Below are 19140 nucleotides of genomic sequence, written 5' to 3' on the forward strand. Positions count from 1 at the left end.
ACACACCGGACCTAAGGCCCATCGGAAAATACTGGGCAATTATGTAGCAGGCACTACGTAAGCATCCGTTGGAGATCAAATCTCAGGAAGACATGAGGAAAAAGTAGGTTTCTGTACAAAATAAACTGCAGCCAGATGTTGTACAGAACCTAATGAGTTAAGTTAAGCATAAGGTACAAGCGTACGGTTATGGTATTGCAGCTGAATGAAATAAATGTTCCAAAAGCTTACTAATGGGCAATATTTTATTGTTTGAAAGTTTGAAAAATATGGGTCCCCTGGGTAATTTTCTACATCGTTTTTTCCGTGATGTAATTTTATGTGGAACACCCTTTAGCTTTATGGCTCGAGTAATTGTACTGTGATTTTTTCGTTCCGTAGTCAAAAATATGCGAAGCATATCCTGCAAAATTTACAGACATCTGGGATCCAGTGGCGGATCCAGGGGGAGGGTCTTGGGGGTCCGGACCCCCTTCGAAATGTTTTTACTTGTTGAGAAATTTCAAATTAATTTCAATTTTATATTAGTTTCAAACTCAAAATCGCTCTAAACCAACTTTATCCTTTTGGTTGATTATTGATATTCATTATATAAGGTTATTACGTATTACGAATTGTACAATGCTCATTTTAAAATCGAAGTTTCGGACCCCTGCCAAAAAAAATTTTTTGGATCCGCTCCTGCTGGAACCACAAGAGGAACACACAAAGTGTACTGAAAAATGGTCTATGCCGAGCCACTCTAATGTATAATGTATCGTCAGCTGCCTCAGAAAAGTGCAAAATTAGTACATGGTTTAATGTCTCTATTTTTGAGATAGACAGTTGTTGTTTTACGGCCATATTCAATGTCAAACTTAAGAGTTGTGAAATTCTTAGACGCAACTTTTCAAATTTTGGAACACAAATAAAAAAGACTGATGATTCCATATCAAAATCATGACACGCAATCGTTATTCGGCACATTACATCTAGAGTGGATTAAATAGAGCGTTCGAAATTCCACGACTGTATTCGTGCGGAATTTCGAACGCAGAAGAAACAGAAACTTGAAAGACGTTTCCTGAAATATACGTGCTTTTGCTGTCGAATGTTAAGCCTATCATTTAGATGGTGTGTCAGTATGTTTTCCGACACAGAAAACAAAATATGGAACAGCTATGGCGATGGTTATCAGTTTGCTTATTTTTCTTGAGAAATTAAAAACACATTTGTGTCCAACAACGCTTATTCGACCTACTTGATGGGGGACCATTCTGCATCACTCATCTCGCTAGCTATGTATGAGAAGAAACGTTCGCCTTGCATAACAACTTGCTTTCGTCACTTTCGTCTCTCGTCTTCCGGTATCGGATGATATCGTCCGCAAATGATATTACGTATTTCCTGTTCCCTATACCGGCGTTCGAATGCAAAAAAGAAACTAACTTTCTGTGAAGAAGCTCCTTTGTACATTGGTGATTTTACTGACTGGTGTACGTCCAGCCATATTCAGCCTGGTTGAAGAAATATTGTGTTTGGGCCAGGAATGAAACCGGATAAAAAACAGACAAAATGTTCGACCAGAAGTTGCCATTTCAAATAAAAATTGTTTAGAATTGTGAAGCAGCAGCATATTGAAAATGCAGTATTCATAAAAGGCGTAATTTTCGACTTACGGTTTGTCAACGGGATCTTTTCAACTTGTTTTTTTTGTATAGGTCTGAAAAAAGCTCCGCCAGGGGAAGAAACTAGAACTGCTCACTAGCCTTTCAAGTTTTACTCTGGTGCATTGGAAAGCAGAGGCAATATTCTCAAACGAAATCTGCACGGAGATAAGTTTTCCAATCTTTCGCATGACTGCCCACGTACTTACATGTGCAATACTTAAGCCGTTGTACAAAATGTGACCGAAAGATAAATTGTGGTAGAAAGTTTTCCTCTTTAGTACCGTACACAAACGACTAAGGAAGAGTCCAAGTAGAGGGCGGACTTTTGGTCCTTTCGGACCACCAGCTGTTACTCAGCCATGGCGTTCATTAGCAAGTCAAGTCTGAACAAAATGAGTATTACCGCGTACTTCCACCCACCTTCATTTCGTTTCAAATGCGTTGTCTGACACCGACATCACAAATGATGTGCTCTAGTTCGGAATGTTCTGCCCAGTTAAACCAGCCGTAAGCATACGTTACTTATTACATTGATAATGACAACCTACTTGCGGGAGCTCAAGTACTATAACTATTGCAGTGACGACGAGGAGGAAGAATACACGCTTAGAAAAAAAAAATGAAAATTACGTTTGACGTGAACAACATTGCGACGTATTTTGCTGTCTAATAACGGAATTTTACGTGTTTCGACCAAAGACGTTGCTTAAAATATAAAGACACGCAGAGAGAAAACCCAACGATGTGTGAACTTCGCAGCCTCCCGTGGAATGGTAATCCGAAGCACCTTCTTCCCTCGCAAAGATATCCACAAAGTCACCTGGAGATCACCGGACCAAGTAACAAAAAATCAAATCGACCACGTTCTAATCGACGGTAGATTCTTCTCGGACATCACAAACGTCCGCACTTATCGCAGTGCGAATATAGATTCGGACCACCACCTGGTTGCAGTATGCTTACGCTCAAAACTCTCGACAGTGCATAGCTCTCGTCGAAGCCGAACGCCGCGGCTAAACATCAAGCGGCTACAAGATGGCAGAGTGGCTCAAGAATACGCGCAGCAGTTGGAAGTGGCACTCCCAGCGGAAGAGCAGCTAGGCGCAGTTGCCCTTGAAGATGGCTGGAGAGATATCCGATCCGCCATAGGTAGCACCGCAGCCACTGCACTAGGTACGGTGGGCCCGAACCGAAGAAGCGACTGGTACGACGGCGAATGCGAGCAGTTAGTCGAAGAGAAGAATGCAGCATGGGCGAGAATGCTGCAACACCGCACGAGGGCGAACGAGGCGCGATATAAACAGGCACGGAACAGGCAGAACTCGGTTTTCCAGACCAAAAAGCGCCAGCAGGAAGACCGAGATCGCGAAGCGATGGAGCAGCTGTACCGCGCTAAAGACACACGGAAATTCTACGAGAAGTTGAACCGCTCGCGCAGGGGCCACGTACCACAGGCCGACATGTGCAGAGATACAAACGGGAATCTTCTCACGGACCAGTGTGAGGTGATCCAGAGGTGGCGGCAGCACTACGAAGAACACCTGAACGGCGATGCAGCAGACGACGAGGATGGCACGGTAACGCACCTGGGAGCACGCGCGGAAGACATTACACTACCGGCTCCGGATCTCCAAGAAATCCAGGAGGAGATCAGCCGGCTCAAAAATAATAAAGCCGTTGGGGTTGACCAAATACCAAGCGAGCTACTAAAACACGGTGGCGAGCCACTGGCTAAAGCGCTGCACTGGGTGATTACCAAGATTTGGGAGGAGGAGATTTTACCGGAGGAGTGGATTGAAGGTGTCGTGTGTCCTATCTACAAAAAGTGCGACAAGCTGGATTGCTGTAATTACCGAGCAATCACCCTGCTGAACGTCGCCTACAAGGTACTCTCCCAAATACTATGCCGTCGACTATCACCAATTGCAAGAGAGTTTCTTGAGGCAGTACCAGGCGGGTTTCATGAGCGAACGATCTACCACGGACCAGATGTTCGCTCTTCGTCAAGTACTGCAGAAATGCCGCGAGTACAATGTGCCCACACATCATTTGTTCATCGACTTCAAAGCCGCATACGACACTATCGATCGAGATCAGCTATGGCAGATTATGCACGAGTACGGATTCCCGGACAAACTGACGCGATTAGTGAAGGCGACGATGGATCGGGTGATGTGCGTAGTACGTGTCTCAGGGACGCTCTCGAGTCCCTTCGAATCACACAGAGGGTTACGGCAAGGTGATGGTCTCTCGTGTTTGTTATTCAACATCGCGCTGGAAGGTGTAATAAGAAGAGCAGGGATCGACACGAGTGGTACGATTTTGACAAAGTCCGTTCAGCTACTTGGCTTCGCCGATGACGTTGATATTATTGCACGAAACTTTGAGAAGATGGAAGAGGCCTACACCAGACTGAAAAGAGAAGCCAAGCGCGTCGGACTTGCCATCAACACGTCGAAGACAAAGTACATGATAGGAAGAGGTTCACGAGAAGAGAATGAGAACCGCCCGCTCCGAGTTTGCATCGGTGGCGACGAAATCGAGGTGGTTGAAGAGTTCGTGTACTTGGGCTCACTGGTGACCGCCGACAATGATACCAGCAGAGAGATTCGTAGACGCATCGTGGCAGGAAATCGTGCTTACTTTGGCCTCCGCAAGACACTTCGGTCGAACAGAGTTCGCCGTCGTACGAAGTTGACCATCTACAAGACGCTGATTAGACCGGTAGTTCTCTACGGGCACGAGACCTGGACCATGCTCGTGGAGGACCAACGCGCACTTTGTGTCTTCGAACGGAAAGTGCTGCGTACCATCTACGGTGGAGTGCAGATGGAAGACGGCGCATGGAGACGGCGAATGAACCATGAGTTGCATCAGCTGTTGGGGGAGCCGCCCATCTGTCATACCGCGAAAATCGGACGACTACGGTGGGCCGGGCACGTAGCCAGAATGTCGGACAATAGCCCGGTGAAAACGGTTCTCAATTGCAATCCGACCGGTACAAGAAGACGTGGCGCGCAGCGAGCACGATGGATCGACCAGGTGGAAGACGATTTGCGGACCCTTCGCAGACTGCGTGGCTGGCGACGCGCGGCCATGGACCGAGTGGAATGGAGGAATCTTTTGTATACGGCACAGGCCACTTCGGCCTTAATCTGTTAATAAATAAATAAAAGAAAACCCGTAAATTTGGCTGCACGATTTACCATGTTATTGTGTCTGTTATTTTTAGTAATTATCACAATACTCCCCACGCTTTACTTTCTACATCCGCCATATTTGTTTACATTGTTCGTTTGGAACCGTTGTTTTGGGTTCGATTGGAACTTTTGGCTTCAGTTTTCGCACATCTCTGGTTTTAACATGTCAAATAAAATATTGTGTCTCTTTCGACGTAGAACTCGGTTGAATGGAGATGGATAATTGTGAACACAAGGCATTTTTACATGTTCTTGAATGTAAATTGAAGTGAATTGTGACGCTCCTTTTAAGTGCATCTTGCGAGATGTAAATATTTATAAGTGTGATCCGCAGTGGGATATTTGTAGTGTTTGGTAAGCAGCAGTGACAGGTCATTAGATGGAGGCCGGTGAGGGGGCCGTATCTGTGTGTTGAGAATAAAGGGCAAGTACTTCAACTATAGCTTGATCCATGATTACGCGCCTGCAAACGATAAACTTGACGTGAAGGATGAATTTCTTATTTTTAATGCTTTGGTTAAGATTAACATTGGAATATTTGGAATGCATTTGCATTTCCAACAAGCATTGAAAATGATTTGGATTGGCCGAGGAAATGGCGTGGAATACATGCCATAAAAAACATTCTCGAGCATCCCCTTTTGACAGTTTGCTAATAAAAAATTGTCAGCGCAGCATATAACTGCAGGAACAAATCAAAACAAAAACAAAAATTTTGTTGTCAAACGCATTAGAAAGCTTCGAACATGAAATATGCAGAGTTGCCAGTTGCATCGAATTGGTCGAAGCTCGAGCACTCCTAGGGAAATTGAACGTTCAAAACAATGATTTCAACAAGATCAGATTTTATAAGTTTTACAAATATTCGAATCAACAAAAAATCATTAATGTGTCAGTTACTTTGGAACAGCCACAGAGTTTGTTCTAGTGCGGCACAGTCTTTGATTCCGAAAGTTGGTGCACTTTTAGACGCAGTTGCTTTATAGCAATGCTACTTTTTTCGATTTGATAGCTGGTATATCCTTAAAACAATATTTTCAACAAGAAAACAACAAGATATCCTCAGTTCCTAGATTGGATTCTCTATCCTGCCACATCTCGAGCACAATTCAGCGTAACTCACTTTAAAATTTAAAATAATGATGTGCTGAATTCGTTTATGTTCTATTATAGATTACAACCTGCAAACCGAAAATGTGACACCATAAACTAATTACGTCGGCACACGGCGACACATGGAACTAACCAGAACTTTACTTAGGAAACATTCTCAAAAAATCATGTTTTCCATTATTTTCTGTACGTTCTAAAACACCTTGAAATTTATTAAAAGACCGTTGTGAATATTTTTGCCTTATTAGTTAAAATATACCATATCAGTATGACGAGAGCTATACATCTAATGTCACCTTGCTGGTCGATATTTTGAAATGGGCCCCTATATTAAAAGGGCCCATCATGAATGGGATATATCTCTACCAAAAGAGTAAAACTGTGCGGTAAAATTAGTTTACGGTTCGTAAGGTTCGAATTTTCAACTACACGCTGCTGGTGTTAGTCCCGGAAGTTATGCACCTTAAATACAAATCGTTTTTTGGTCCTCTGGACGAGTCTTTGCGAAAAATTAAGTTTTGCGGTCAACACGTGCAAATTAGCAATCAGCGCACTGTCGATTTTAAACACGTTGTTTGCGGTTTTCGTCCACCTCCTGACTTGTGGCGCATAGTTATCCGTTCCTGGAACCTTTGGAGGACCGTGAGACTATAGAATAATATATATCCACCAGTTTCAGGATTTTTCATTTGGGACGCTGGCGACGGACGACGAAAAGCGGGCCAGAAGCCGAATGTTTGCAGCAGTTATACGCCACAACAGGGAACGCTACTAAAGGCAATTAGCTTAGCCTAGGTAGACTGCCCGTAGTTGCACTTCGTGATTGACTGAATGAGTAAGAATGCACAATCGAGTAAAAAAAATTATGCTTGTTAAGAACAAATCACTCTCACTGTGCATGCTTCACTGACATAACATTTTCATAAAATGATCAATAAAGAAGTCGGTCACGTTCAATGCTGTTCTACCGTGGAAGGAAAGGAATGTTAGTTCGACACTCACTGTTGATAGAAGCCGAGAGTATCTCTGCTTCTCCACGAGCATCACGGGAAAGGAATTGTGTTAGTAGGAAAGGAAAAAGATCAGGAGGTACAATATGTATTGCTTCTTATCTACACTTCTATCATAATTTCCAGATCTTTTTAGATTTTTTAAAGCTTGAGCTTGAGCTTCCGTTAAATAACGAGAAAGTGTTTTGAAACATACTCAACCGATTTAAAAAAAAATTACAGAAGTAAAATTAGCAAAATGAAAGAATGAAATAGTCTCGAAAAAATTAATTAAGGGTAGTAAACAACCGAAGCTACAATAGAGAATTCGATGTTATTTTCGACGAGAATATGAAATAATTTTGAGCGGCCTCAAATGAGCGTTTATTGTAACGAAAGCTTTACTCTGTGTGACGGATACAACAGTTCCTCGCGCGCATCATTTGTTCCCCTTCCTTGTCAGCATACGACCCACAGATATTCACTAAGGCAGCTCCCACTCGAAGCAAAACTGAGTCAGGCTCCAACCCCAATGCTGGGGGCCATTTAGGAAAAAATACATCGGGTTAAAAAAAAAGGGAGGAAGCTTTGCCAGGAATGACGCGCGAAAGATTTACGAAACGATCGATATCAAGGACAGGAAAAGTATCCCACACGTCGGTCATGACCAGTTGACAGTTTCTATGGGAGTAACTACCAACTGGATGAAGCAGGAGTTGATATTGAACGGACAAAGGAATAAACAAGGCACAAGATTGAGAATTGCTGGACAAGCTGTGGAAGACGAAGTGCAAAAGACAATTCAGGAGCTGAAAATGGTAAAGCCATTAGGAATAACAGGATCTCGGCCGAACCTCTAAAAGTTGGGAGTGATCGGCTGCACGAAGCAATTCACTGCGTGATCGGAATGATCTGGGTGGAAGAAGAAAAGCCTTCAGATTGATTGGATATACCTCCTATTCAAGAAGGGCCACAAAACAAATTCCAATAGACGCGTCTTCGAGAAATGAAAAAATAAGTATGGTTTTGTATCACTCTAAAACTCTCAATTTTTTCTTAAGTTGGGAAGACTTTTCTAAAGATTGCACAGCTTGAAGTTTTAATTTTTTCCTGAAACTGTTGGACAAGCCTTTAAAATAACTTAAAGTAACAGGGATTAAATACGAAACGACATTTTCATACACCTTAATTTTCACTGAGGCCGCTGTAATGTGTGGGCGTGAGTGACACTTTCTTTGAAGCTTGGAACAAAAGGAACTTGACCAATCTAAAAATAGTTCCGAATCGCGGAGCACTGGTAAATGGACACCTCTGTTATCCGCCCTCCTTGGATGATAAATGGTGGTTAGAGCCGGCCCATCTGGGTGATTTGATGAGCATTTCGTTCGCTTTTCTTCATTATTGTATATTTGAAGGACGATTAAGCTGCCTCATCGTCATCGTTTTCCGGATTACTTAGGTCGTTTTTGCGCTTGAAAGAAATCAGCCCCGAAAATTGAAAAATCTATCTCTATATAAATATATAGATATAGACTAGCTATAAGCCGAACTTTCAAAACGCTTGAAGTCATTAGTGGGAGGAGGTGGGGCCTTTCTAACGAGCGTTTAAAAACGTCGACCAATTTCAGTTCGAAATAACAAGTACCGGCCGTCATCTGGATCGATGGCAGCTGCTGCACTGATCAAAATTTCAATAAGCTCCGGTCGTTCTGAATTTTGTATGGAGCTAAAAGCTAAATAGAATGGTCAGCTTTCACAGCAGCTACAGTTTCCCGCGCGGTTCGTCTCGAAAGAACGAGTGAACCGGTAAATTTAATTATTGGCTTGAAAACTGCAAACTAGTTGAAATTGGAAATTTGAAATGAATTCTGTTCCAGGCGCTAGTTGATTCAAAATTAAATACCACCCGACTGAGCTATTGCAAGCTCAGCTCACTTACCTGATATCAATTAGTTTTTCAACGATTTTGCAGTTCTAGGTATAAGCGTTTCCCGAAATCTGATGCCGGAAATAAAGAGCCATTCTCACGAACAATATCTGCGTTGAAACCGCATTGAATAAATAAATAATTTAAGTTAGATTATAAACCTGTGGCTTCTTTGGTGAGAGTTAATTCGATTATAGGGAAATGTGAAAACTTCCTGTTCAAAGTTATATACCAGTATGAATTTAACGCACATTCGATCGTAATAAGTTTTAATAGTTTGGAATTAGTTTTGATGGCATTTTAATAATAATAATTTCATTTCCGCTCACTTGCTTTGCGATACGTACCTTTGCACCACCGCCCAAACTGTAAACTAGCAGTAATTTTAACTGTTTACTAAATCTAAACAACTTATCCTTGTTATATCCTGGATTAAGTTTTCGTAATTTGAGAAATCCTTCTTTTGGTTTAAACAACAGTTAGGGTGGTTCCTGTTCCATCCGTTACCTTTCCAATCGTTCTTGGTAGAGCTATACGATTTGGTGTTTGATTGGATTTATCGTCTAACGGACCGCAAGTTGGTGTCAGTTACTGACGACCTGAGTTTGTAATACCGAATCTCAACATTTCTATGTTTGATAAGGACACGAATTGGTTCATGCATTTCCCTTTAGAGAGCATTATTTTTTTTTTCATAATCCGAGGCATTTGGCCATCGAGCCAAAAAAGAAGAATTGCCTTCTTTGAGCAAACCAGGAGTCAAATCAATTAAGCAAATCGAAACGATTTTTTCATACAAGCTTGTGTACAACAAAATTTTCGTTTCGAAATACGGAATACCACCCCAGACTTTCTGTACTTGGCTACTCAAGACGTAACAGCCCGTTGTTTCGGACGTTCACATATGTTGTGTGAACTGTTCGGATCTAGTCGTTGCATGGCGCCAAGTATTGGTTGAAATATATCGTCTAGATGGTTCCAAGTTGGTGTTAGTTATTGACGAGAATGACTCAAATCAAATTAGCAAAATTCTATTTCAAAATTAGCCGGATGAGCTTCGTTGGACAATTTTGAGTGATTTGCTTACATAGAATTTGTATATGTAACAGATGAATAAACCACCTAGTATTTTGAAATAAGAACTTCATTCATCGAGAGTTTATTTGTATCTTTTTTACATTTTAACGACATTCAATCAGCTAGAGATTACTGGGTAGGGAAAGTTATGAAAATTTAGAGCCATAGTACTCGTAGTTATGCTGCCTAAGCTCAACCCCCATCAACAGAATACAAAAATTTAGCCCGTAAGGTATTAGGCCTTTTCTAATGACCCTGCCAGTTCTAGTTTTCTGATATGTATACTTGACATCCTTGCTCTCATTTGAGCACTATGGCTATGAATTTTCATAACTAACCCAACCCAGTAATCTCTAGCTAATTGAATGTCGTTAAAATGTGGCTACATATAATCCAAATAAAAAAAGGAAAAAAAATTGTATCGTCAGTTTCTTTAACTAAATTATAGGATTAGCAACCCACCGGTAAACAGTTTTGAGTTAGTGTTATATAGTGTAAATTCTTTCAATTTCTATAATCTGTACAGCTCGAGAAGTTCAAATTTAATGAGGGCTGGAGAGTGGTTTTAAATGATGCGGATGATCTAATCCTTCAACCATCAGGAATCAATGTGGAATGTTCATTTTTTTCATAAATCTAAACAGATTTTTATGCTTACTTTCCCAGCTACAACCTGGTGTTCCTGGTGCTAACCTACGGCATCCCGATGCTGATCATGATCGTTTGCTACACACTGATGGGTCGAGAGCTGTGGGGCAGCCGGTCGATAGGAGAACACACCGAGCGGCAGCTGGAATCGATGAAATCCAAGAAGAAGGTATGGCCACCCCCTTTCCTCTCGAATAAAAATTGTTTATGTCGCCTCATTTGATAACCATCAACGTTGTTCGGCAGTTTTGATTGCCTTCTCGAATGATTTACAGGCTGGTGTCTTTGTTCGTCGTGGACGAAGGCTGTCTTTAACCTTCAACTGAGAAAGTCTCGAAAATTTGCTCACCGTGGGCAATTTTTTATGAAATTCAATCAGTAGTGTTCAATTAATGCCCCAGGGTACCAAAAACTGTTTTTTTTTTCATTTTCAAAGATGGTTCTTTAATGTTAAACTTGGCAATGTCTCGTACTCATTATTATTGTCAATGATAAAATGAATTATCTTCGTATGTACGAGGCCCAGTCAGGAATATAATGCCGATTTGGACAGACAAGGGCGCAAAAATAATCATCAAGATCGTTCGCTTCTTTTATGGTGGCGTGAGAAGGATAAAAGGCCCCGTTCCGACTCAGGTTTCTTATCGAGAGCGTTACCGATTTCGGTCGAAACGGTTCGCCGATTGCGGGAGGAAAACTCATTACTAGAAGAGAAAAAATCGGTACGGCAGGGGTGACATTAAAATAAATCGATTCCGCTAGCATCGGCGAAGAATCCCCCCAATTGATGATTCTTTTGATTGCAGGTTAATTTAGTTTGGTTTATTTCTTCCGCATTTTTCTTCTAAAAATGTGGATAGATAAATGAGGTCTCATTTGCACAACCCGTAGGACGAGGGGGAAATATTGAATGCGCCAAATGTAGTTAAAATTGTAATTAGTTTAGAACCTGCTTTGAACTTTGGATATCAGCAAGCACTTCTCACTAAGGAGAAAATACGCCATAGAAAATCCTCCCGATTTTCCCACCGACTAAATCGGCTTGCGTCAGCACAATCAGCCGACTATGCCACCAATTAATCGATTGTTGCACCGACTCTCATGGTGATTTAACATGGACGTCTGCCGACGCGACCACCGATTAAATATGACCGACGAAATCTGTTGAAATCGGTCGATTTCAACCGATTAAATCGATCGATTAGTTGGTAATTTAGAACTGGAACCAGATTCACACAGATTAAATCTGGCGATTAATATGGTGACGAAAATAGTTCACCGACGAAACCCAACTTAGTCGGTTAATTAACCTGTCGACCTCGAAGCACCCGATTTCGTCGGTCGACTGGGAAATTTATGAACTGTCAAATTTTCTATGGGGTAGGGTTAAACTATTCTGTGCACGCAGGGCACAATACTTCACTTTAGTAAGTCGAGGCTATTGCGGTTAACCTTCGTCTCATTGGTAGCTAGCACTGGCACCAAATAGACGCTAAATTCAAAATCGAAACACTATGTATTGTGCTTACACCGTTCACATCTAAACCAATGGCTACGAGCGGCGTCCTGCCAGTAGTGACGTTCCGCTTGCTTTTATAAAATAAATTCTAATAAACGATCAAGTATGCGTGAATGGAAGACATCACGATTGACTGGAATGTGTCTTCGGAGTGTAGTGCGCACCTATGTGCACTGCACATAGATGTGATGAGATCATCTTCTATGATAGGGTCGGGTGTACCTCAGGGAAGACATCTAGACCCGTTGCTGTTAATTTCATTTGCACCCTACATACACTAGAAACAAGTTTGGCCTCAAATGTGAGTCACAGAGAACAGACATCCATGATCGAACAAGAAGTTGATAATGCTTGTGTGCACATATGAACGAATATCCGTTAAAATACTAATGCCGCCTCACAAGCATATCCTAATGAGAGATATAGCGTCGGTAATTTTCAAATCTTTATATGATCAGCTGTCGATTCAGTCAAACTCGGTAGCGCACCTGATGGTAACTACCTTTGAATAGACTAGTATACACAACTAAACGCTCGAGATGGACGTCTGTTCTCTATATACGAATGAAAAGAGTTCAAGTAAATCGAATATCAAATATTGCAGCATTCATTCAATTACTGTGCAGCTTTGCGAGAAGCACCTGCTTCATCTATTTATACTCGGTCGAGTGCTGGAATCAGTGCAAAAAATAGCTTACAAGGCTATATTACTAGAAAGAATCCATAATTCCATCAGGTTATGGAGCATATCCAGCACGAACGTATCGTATATCAAAGGGGAGGGGAGACTGGTTGCAGAAGTTTTTCGACTGCAATCACGAGTGCTTTATCAAATCATCCGGTCATGCCCAGGATGAAGCGAAAGTTTGATCCTCCACAAAACAACGCAATTTAGTTTTTCCTCATATGGGCATACACTTAGAACACCCGTTTCCGTTTGTATTGGTTGAGAAATTTTTCAATAATGCTGATAAAAAAAATCATTCTGATATATTTTGATTTTTTTTCATGGTGTACGTGTTTTGTAAACTTCCACCAGTATGAAACTTATCCGCTTAACTATAATTAACTTAACTTAAATAATAATATTGGAAGTTTATTATCTGATCATTACATTTTGAACTTAACATTTTAAACACCATGAGGATTTCTGGTAAATTATTGGAATGGGATCTCTTAGTAAGGATCTTATAGTTGACAAATCAATATCAAATAAGATGCCTCCATGAAAATATCCACATAGAAACTGATGAAAAATGTTGCTTTCAGTTGGCTTCTAGTAAGCCAGGATCAGTTTTTATGAATATTTGTTTTTGTTTTGTACTACCAATTATTTGAATAGCCACTATGTAGGATTGGAAATGAAGAAAATAAAAAATGTCAAGTTATTGGCTATTATCATGTACATTTGTGTACTGAATTAAATGACGTAATACAATTTCGTAAAGTTCTTATGTTAAAGTTCATAACATAAGAACTATAGCGAAGAAAAGTAAAATAAACAGTGTTTACGGTCAATATAACATAGCTTCGAAACCGTCAGCTTTAGAGGTTTAGTATTTTCGAAGAATTTTGCAACGTAAAACATCTTCTGATAACATAATTTTGGTGAATAATCCTCCCAGGTGGATGCATTAATTCTTCAAACAAATTTATTCTCGAAAAACTTGGTGTCTTCAGTGAAGTTTTCGAGAATGTTAGTACAAATAACGTGGCTGAAGACATGAATGCTCCATATATTCAGGGTATCGAGATATATTAGGCTATTTGCGAAAGTGAACCTTCAAAACAAGCTATTCACATATTACTGAATATGATCAATATCTTCTGCTGTCAATAAACAATAAGCATTTTATCACGAGTTGTGTCTCTGAAGCTTACAGTAATATTGAAGAAAACTGGACTTAAGAATAATTTCGTAAACATCGTTCTATATCTCGATATGCTACATACATAGAACTAAAATAAAGATGTTTTAAATGAAATTCCGAACAGCTTTGCTGAAAACACCAAGTCTCTTACCACTTTATAAAGAGTTGATTTTCCATGATTATTTCCAGGAGGATTTATCACTAAAATGATTATATCAGAAGATGTTTTTTATGCTGGAAAACTTGTTCCTAAACTTTAACTTAAGTACTTTACTTACCAATCAGTTTAAGACCATATTGTCCTTTGCTGTATCAGTAAATTCGAACTGAGTAGGCGGGTGTGATCAGATGTGTTTTTTCAATCTGGCATTTTTCCAGCCGCTCCTCCAAGATTTTTCAAGACAAGAAAATATATATAATTGTAGCTGTGTGGCAAGTGGAATATACAATGGATTTCTTACCCACCAATGTGGTTCCGTGTCTGGAATTCTGGGGCTAACCCTGGACTACCGATAAACCAGGTGATGCGGATGGCATTCCGCCGGAAACCTCCCCAACAGCAGCTACAGCAGCATTAGGAAAATGTCCCACCATCTACATCATCATCTATACACAACCGAAGCCGAACCACATGAGCTCCAGTCGGATCCAGCAAATTTGGCAGCATTGGTGGTTCTTTTGCGGAAGTTGCCCGGACGAAGTATTTTATCACCGTACCAGTGGCACTTGGGCAGCTGTCAGAACCGACGAAGAAAAGCGTGGCTGTCACACATCACGGATGCCGTATAGAAGATAGTTGATGTTGGACCCTGCATTGTTTGGTGAGCTCGTTCCGATTATGTTTTACTTTTCAGGCACCGTCATTGGGCCAATTTACGACAATAGTTAAGAAACAAAATCTGTATGACATTCCGTGGGCTTGTACACCAAAATGAGATTTTATTTTGATATATTTTTTCTCGATTCAGTGTTTAATCGCTTGAAAAATTGTGTTATACAACTCATGACATCTTAAAAATTGAGAAATATTTAGCAAAATTCATTGAATTTTGTGAAAAAAGGTTTCTGAAGTATTCAGAGGCAATGACTTCTCAGTCGATGTTTAGTATCGGTTTGGCCTATTGTGAAATATACGGTACAGTTATTTGTGTTTTCCGCCAACGCTCAACGAACGCGGAAGGTTTCTGTTTTCGTAATCCTGTATTGCCTATTAGGACATAGAGGTCCTGTATGGATTTTTATCGAAGGTGAGTTGTGTTGGTTTGTATTTGTATGCGTTTTTTGTTTATATTACTACTAATTAACCGATTTCGCCAATTTTCTCTATTGTTTCAGAGAGCGAGTAAAGGCGCTATAACCCTGGCTCTTTAGCCAGGGCAGGGCTAAATACTTCTGTCCCATCCCAGGAACCTAGGACCAAAGGAGTGACATTAGCAAAGTCACTCACAACGATTCATCAAACCCCCATCAAATTGAAATGGTTGTGTACGGTTGTCCACGTTTCTTCCTTATTCAAGGTTCAAAATAATCCGTTGATTAAGTTATTCATTGAATGAATAATTTGATTGTCGTATAATTTTGAATCATCTTTATTTTGTACGCTGCAAAGTTGGCATGGCCGCTTTAATGCTTGTGTCATATTCAATATGTGCCACAAACATTAATAATGACAAGAAAAATTGTAGACGAACGTTTGCAATTTTCCAGGATCCCTACATGTATTTGCTGTGTATGTGTAGACTATTCTAGACTAGATGTTGTCCTTTGCTGTATCAAGAAGTCGTCTCCAGTTCACCCTGTCCATGGCTGTTTGTCGCCTCGCAGGGCACGAAGACCCATCAGGTCTCCATCACCTTGGCCAATCTTTCCTTCTTGCAGCCACCGGATTAGTTTCTAGAACCGTTTCTAACAAGTTGTTCACCATTCTAACGACAAGTCGCCCAAATTTCGCTGAGCGCACAATGGGTGGTTTTCAAAGCTACTGTTGCAATTCGCCGTCTCCACATTCCGTCTTTCATATGCATCTCATCGTAGCTTGTTCTCAACACGTTCTATTCGAAAACACTAAGAGCGCGTTGGTATCCTGCCAGCATACTCCACGTTTATTGACCGTAGAGGAAAACCGGTCTAATGAGCGATTTACAGAAGGTTAATTTCATGCGGTGTCGTGCATTCTTCGATCGAAGGGTTGTTCGAAACCCAACGTAACAACGTTCACCTGCTAGAATACGTTTCCAAATTGGCGGTCATTAGCGAGCTCAAATACACGAACTTATCAACCAGCTCGATATCATCGCAAGCAATCGATATACTCGATTGGAGGCGTAATCTCTTTCTCTCAAGTACTATGTCTGACGCATTTGTGACCAGTTCCATTCGCTTATCTTCAACCGTCAGTCGGATGTATGCCTCCACCATCGTGTCCAGGTCCATTGTGTGTCACAATATTGACGCTACTGGGGCGAAACTAAAAAGCTAAACAGACTTCCGGAAAATCGTACCTCTCGTGTCAATCGTCGCTATTATTATTACACCTTGTCTTAGCTCTTTCCGGGTTTTAAAAGGACTCGAAAGTACCTCTAATAGTCATCACACATCACTCGATCTATTGTGGTTGGTCCGGAAATCCGTATTTGGGCATTATATACCAATTTTTTCAACGAATTCGCTTGCTAACGGTGATTGGCGGCGACAAAGAATTTGGGAGACACCTTCAGCAATGTGATTACTCGGTAACTACTTGTAGCAATCCAGCTTAACACCCTTATTATAGATGGAACACACTACTTCCTCCATCCAATCCTCCGGTAAAATCTGTTTCTCCCAGATCCTCAAAACTACCCAGTGGAGTGCTCTAACCAATGCCTCTCTTCCGTGTTTCAGCAGCTCACATGGTAGTTGATCATTGCCAGCGGCTTTAACAGTCCTCAACCGTCCGATCGCCTTCAGGAATCAGAATATATTGGCTCAAATGGCACGTTCCCCGTACATAGTCGGGGATTTGTGTCGAACCCAGGGAAGTAAGACGTCCCCTTATGAATCTTAGGTAGATCCGGCGCAGGGAATCTGTCGTCGGCTGTGCAAGTCCCCAGACTGATTCTTGCGATGCTCTTGTCGTCTACTGCTATTACGATGTTCGTCATAATGCACTTATCGATCAGCTCCCACTCGGTCGTGGGAAGGTTTCCATTAGTGTCTCCTTATATGTCGGCCTATGGCACATAGCCTTTGCTTGAGCGATGTACCTAATCGTAGAATTTTCGTAACTCTGTACAGATGATCCATAGCATCGGTACCCGATCTTCCTGTAGGCGATTCCGAATCTCTATTCGCACTGCGGAAGGTGCGAATATTCGTGATGCGGGAGAAAAAAAATCCGTTTATTAGAATGTGGTCGATTTGGTGTTCAGTTTGTTAATCAGGTGATCTCAAGGGTGGCGTTCATGTCGCTGATCCCCAACTTCACATTCTGCCGCTGGCTACAATTGCGCGTAAAATGCATCTTTCTCGTTCTCGAGTTATTCTTCGTGAGGGTAGAGCACGTTGACGATGCTGTAGTTGTAGAAATGGCCTTTGATCCACACACATCCCTTCGCTGATCTTCTACTACTTGATTACGCGTTGACGCATCTTGCCAAGCACTACAAAGCTTATTCTCAACTCGTTTGTTGTGCCGTCGCTCTAGTATAGTGTAACAGCTCGACGACCGCTTTTACACACATTCTGTCTCAACAAGGAAAGCTCTTACAATGCTACGGCTGTGAAGTTGCGAGTTTTCAGCTCATCGTGTAGGATTCGTTCGAACCCAGAGAAGTAAGACGTAGTCCTTTTTTCGATACCGGTTTCGAGTTATGTTTCATTCAAACCCTCTCTCCAGCAGGTATAAAACCTACTCATCTTATGTACCAACAGATTATAAACATCCAAATGATACATTTCACAGCTTATTTCTACACCTAACACTAATACTATAATTTCGCCATAGTATAACTAACATAATGACAAAAGCTAACTTGGCAATGAATTATCAAACAATCACTTAGTGAAGCTACGGGAAAGATGAAATTCAAAGACCTGGAAACATCGGTTAAATAAACGACACAATCTGGCAAATCATTATGGTCATAATTGCGGTTCTGGCAATAGGAAAACGAAAGAATCAATGGGATCGAAGACTACGACGACGGATGTCGAAATCTAATAACTGTAGTAAATTAGGGCATTCGATTCGCGATTGAAATAGAGTTTGTAAACTTTGTAAATTTGAATCTAGCGGAACTCCCAAGTCATGCTGGACGATTCACGTTGAAGAACACTCTGAGAAACTTTATAGTCGATTTTGATCATTGAATGTTTGCAGGTGAAAAGCATTTAGTTGCATCCTGTTGACATGACACCAAATAATGAATAGATCCAACTGAGACTGTAAGAATTTAGCATCGGTGAATGCAATATGCTATATTTTACCCTAAAGTGGAAAATTGGGTAAACGCCAAAATTTCCCACTAGGACGAAATTTTTTGGTAAAACCAGTGTTTGCACTTGAAGGGCACATATCCTTATTTATTACTTGGGTGCGTTCCAACTTCGTCTCATCAGAAACCGACACTAACTTTTTGTCGGAATAGATTAGCGCAGGCTTGACGCAAATCCCTAAAACTAAAACACACTTTGTGTTTCAATCGAACGACTGGTCAAACGTGATGTCCCGTCCGAACCAAGTAAAAAATCGGTGGATGTTTTAATGAGGTGGAATAATTTGAAGTCATCGGCCAATTATAGTTTCATACTTTTTATCGAGAGATTAAGTCGTTGAGGTAGAGCAAGAATATACCAGGTCCAAGATGACTACCCCAAGGAACCCCCGAACTGGCAGCAAATAGAGCGATCGTGCAGTCTCCAATTTTTACCAAATAATTTCTTCCAGATAGATAGGGGTGAAGCCAATTCAAAACAGCATAGAAAACACAGGTGTCGTAATTTTCGGGAGCCAAAACGAACCGGTGGTCTTCCATCATGGTTCGTGTTCTGTTGATTTGTCTGGTAGGTAAGAGAATCGGAGAGATGTTCGCCGCTGTCGGGGGGGCTGGAGCTGGTGTTGCTACTTTTCTAGGCGATCACTTTACCAAGCCATCCGATAAAAGATT

General features: G+C 41.2%; 1 protein-coding gene across 2 annotated transcripts in view; it reads left to right on the plus strand.

Annotated features, from left to right (window-relative positions):
• The window catches only part of LOC131677342 (tachykinin-like peptides receptor 86C), a 170046-nt gene that overhangs the window by 110423 nt on the left and 40483 nt on the right, over positions 1 to 19140 (plus strand). For both annotated transcript variants that reach the window (XM_058957090.1, XM_058957091.1), the window contains exon 7: positions 10622 to 10772. In XM_058957090.1, the coding sequence (XP_058813073.1) occupies positions 10622 to 10772 (151 nt within the window). The remainder of the gene's footprint in view (positions 1 to 10621; positions 10773 to 19140) is intronic.

Source organism: Topomyia yanbarensis, chromosome 1 (assembly GCF_030247195.1).
Source record: "Topomyia yanbarensis strain Yona2022 chromosome 1, ASM3024719v1, whole genome shotgun sequence".
Taxonomy (NCBI): domain Eukaryota; kingdom Metazoa; phylum Arthropoda; class Insecta; order Diptera; family Culicidae; genus Topomyia; species Topomyia yanbarensis.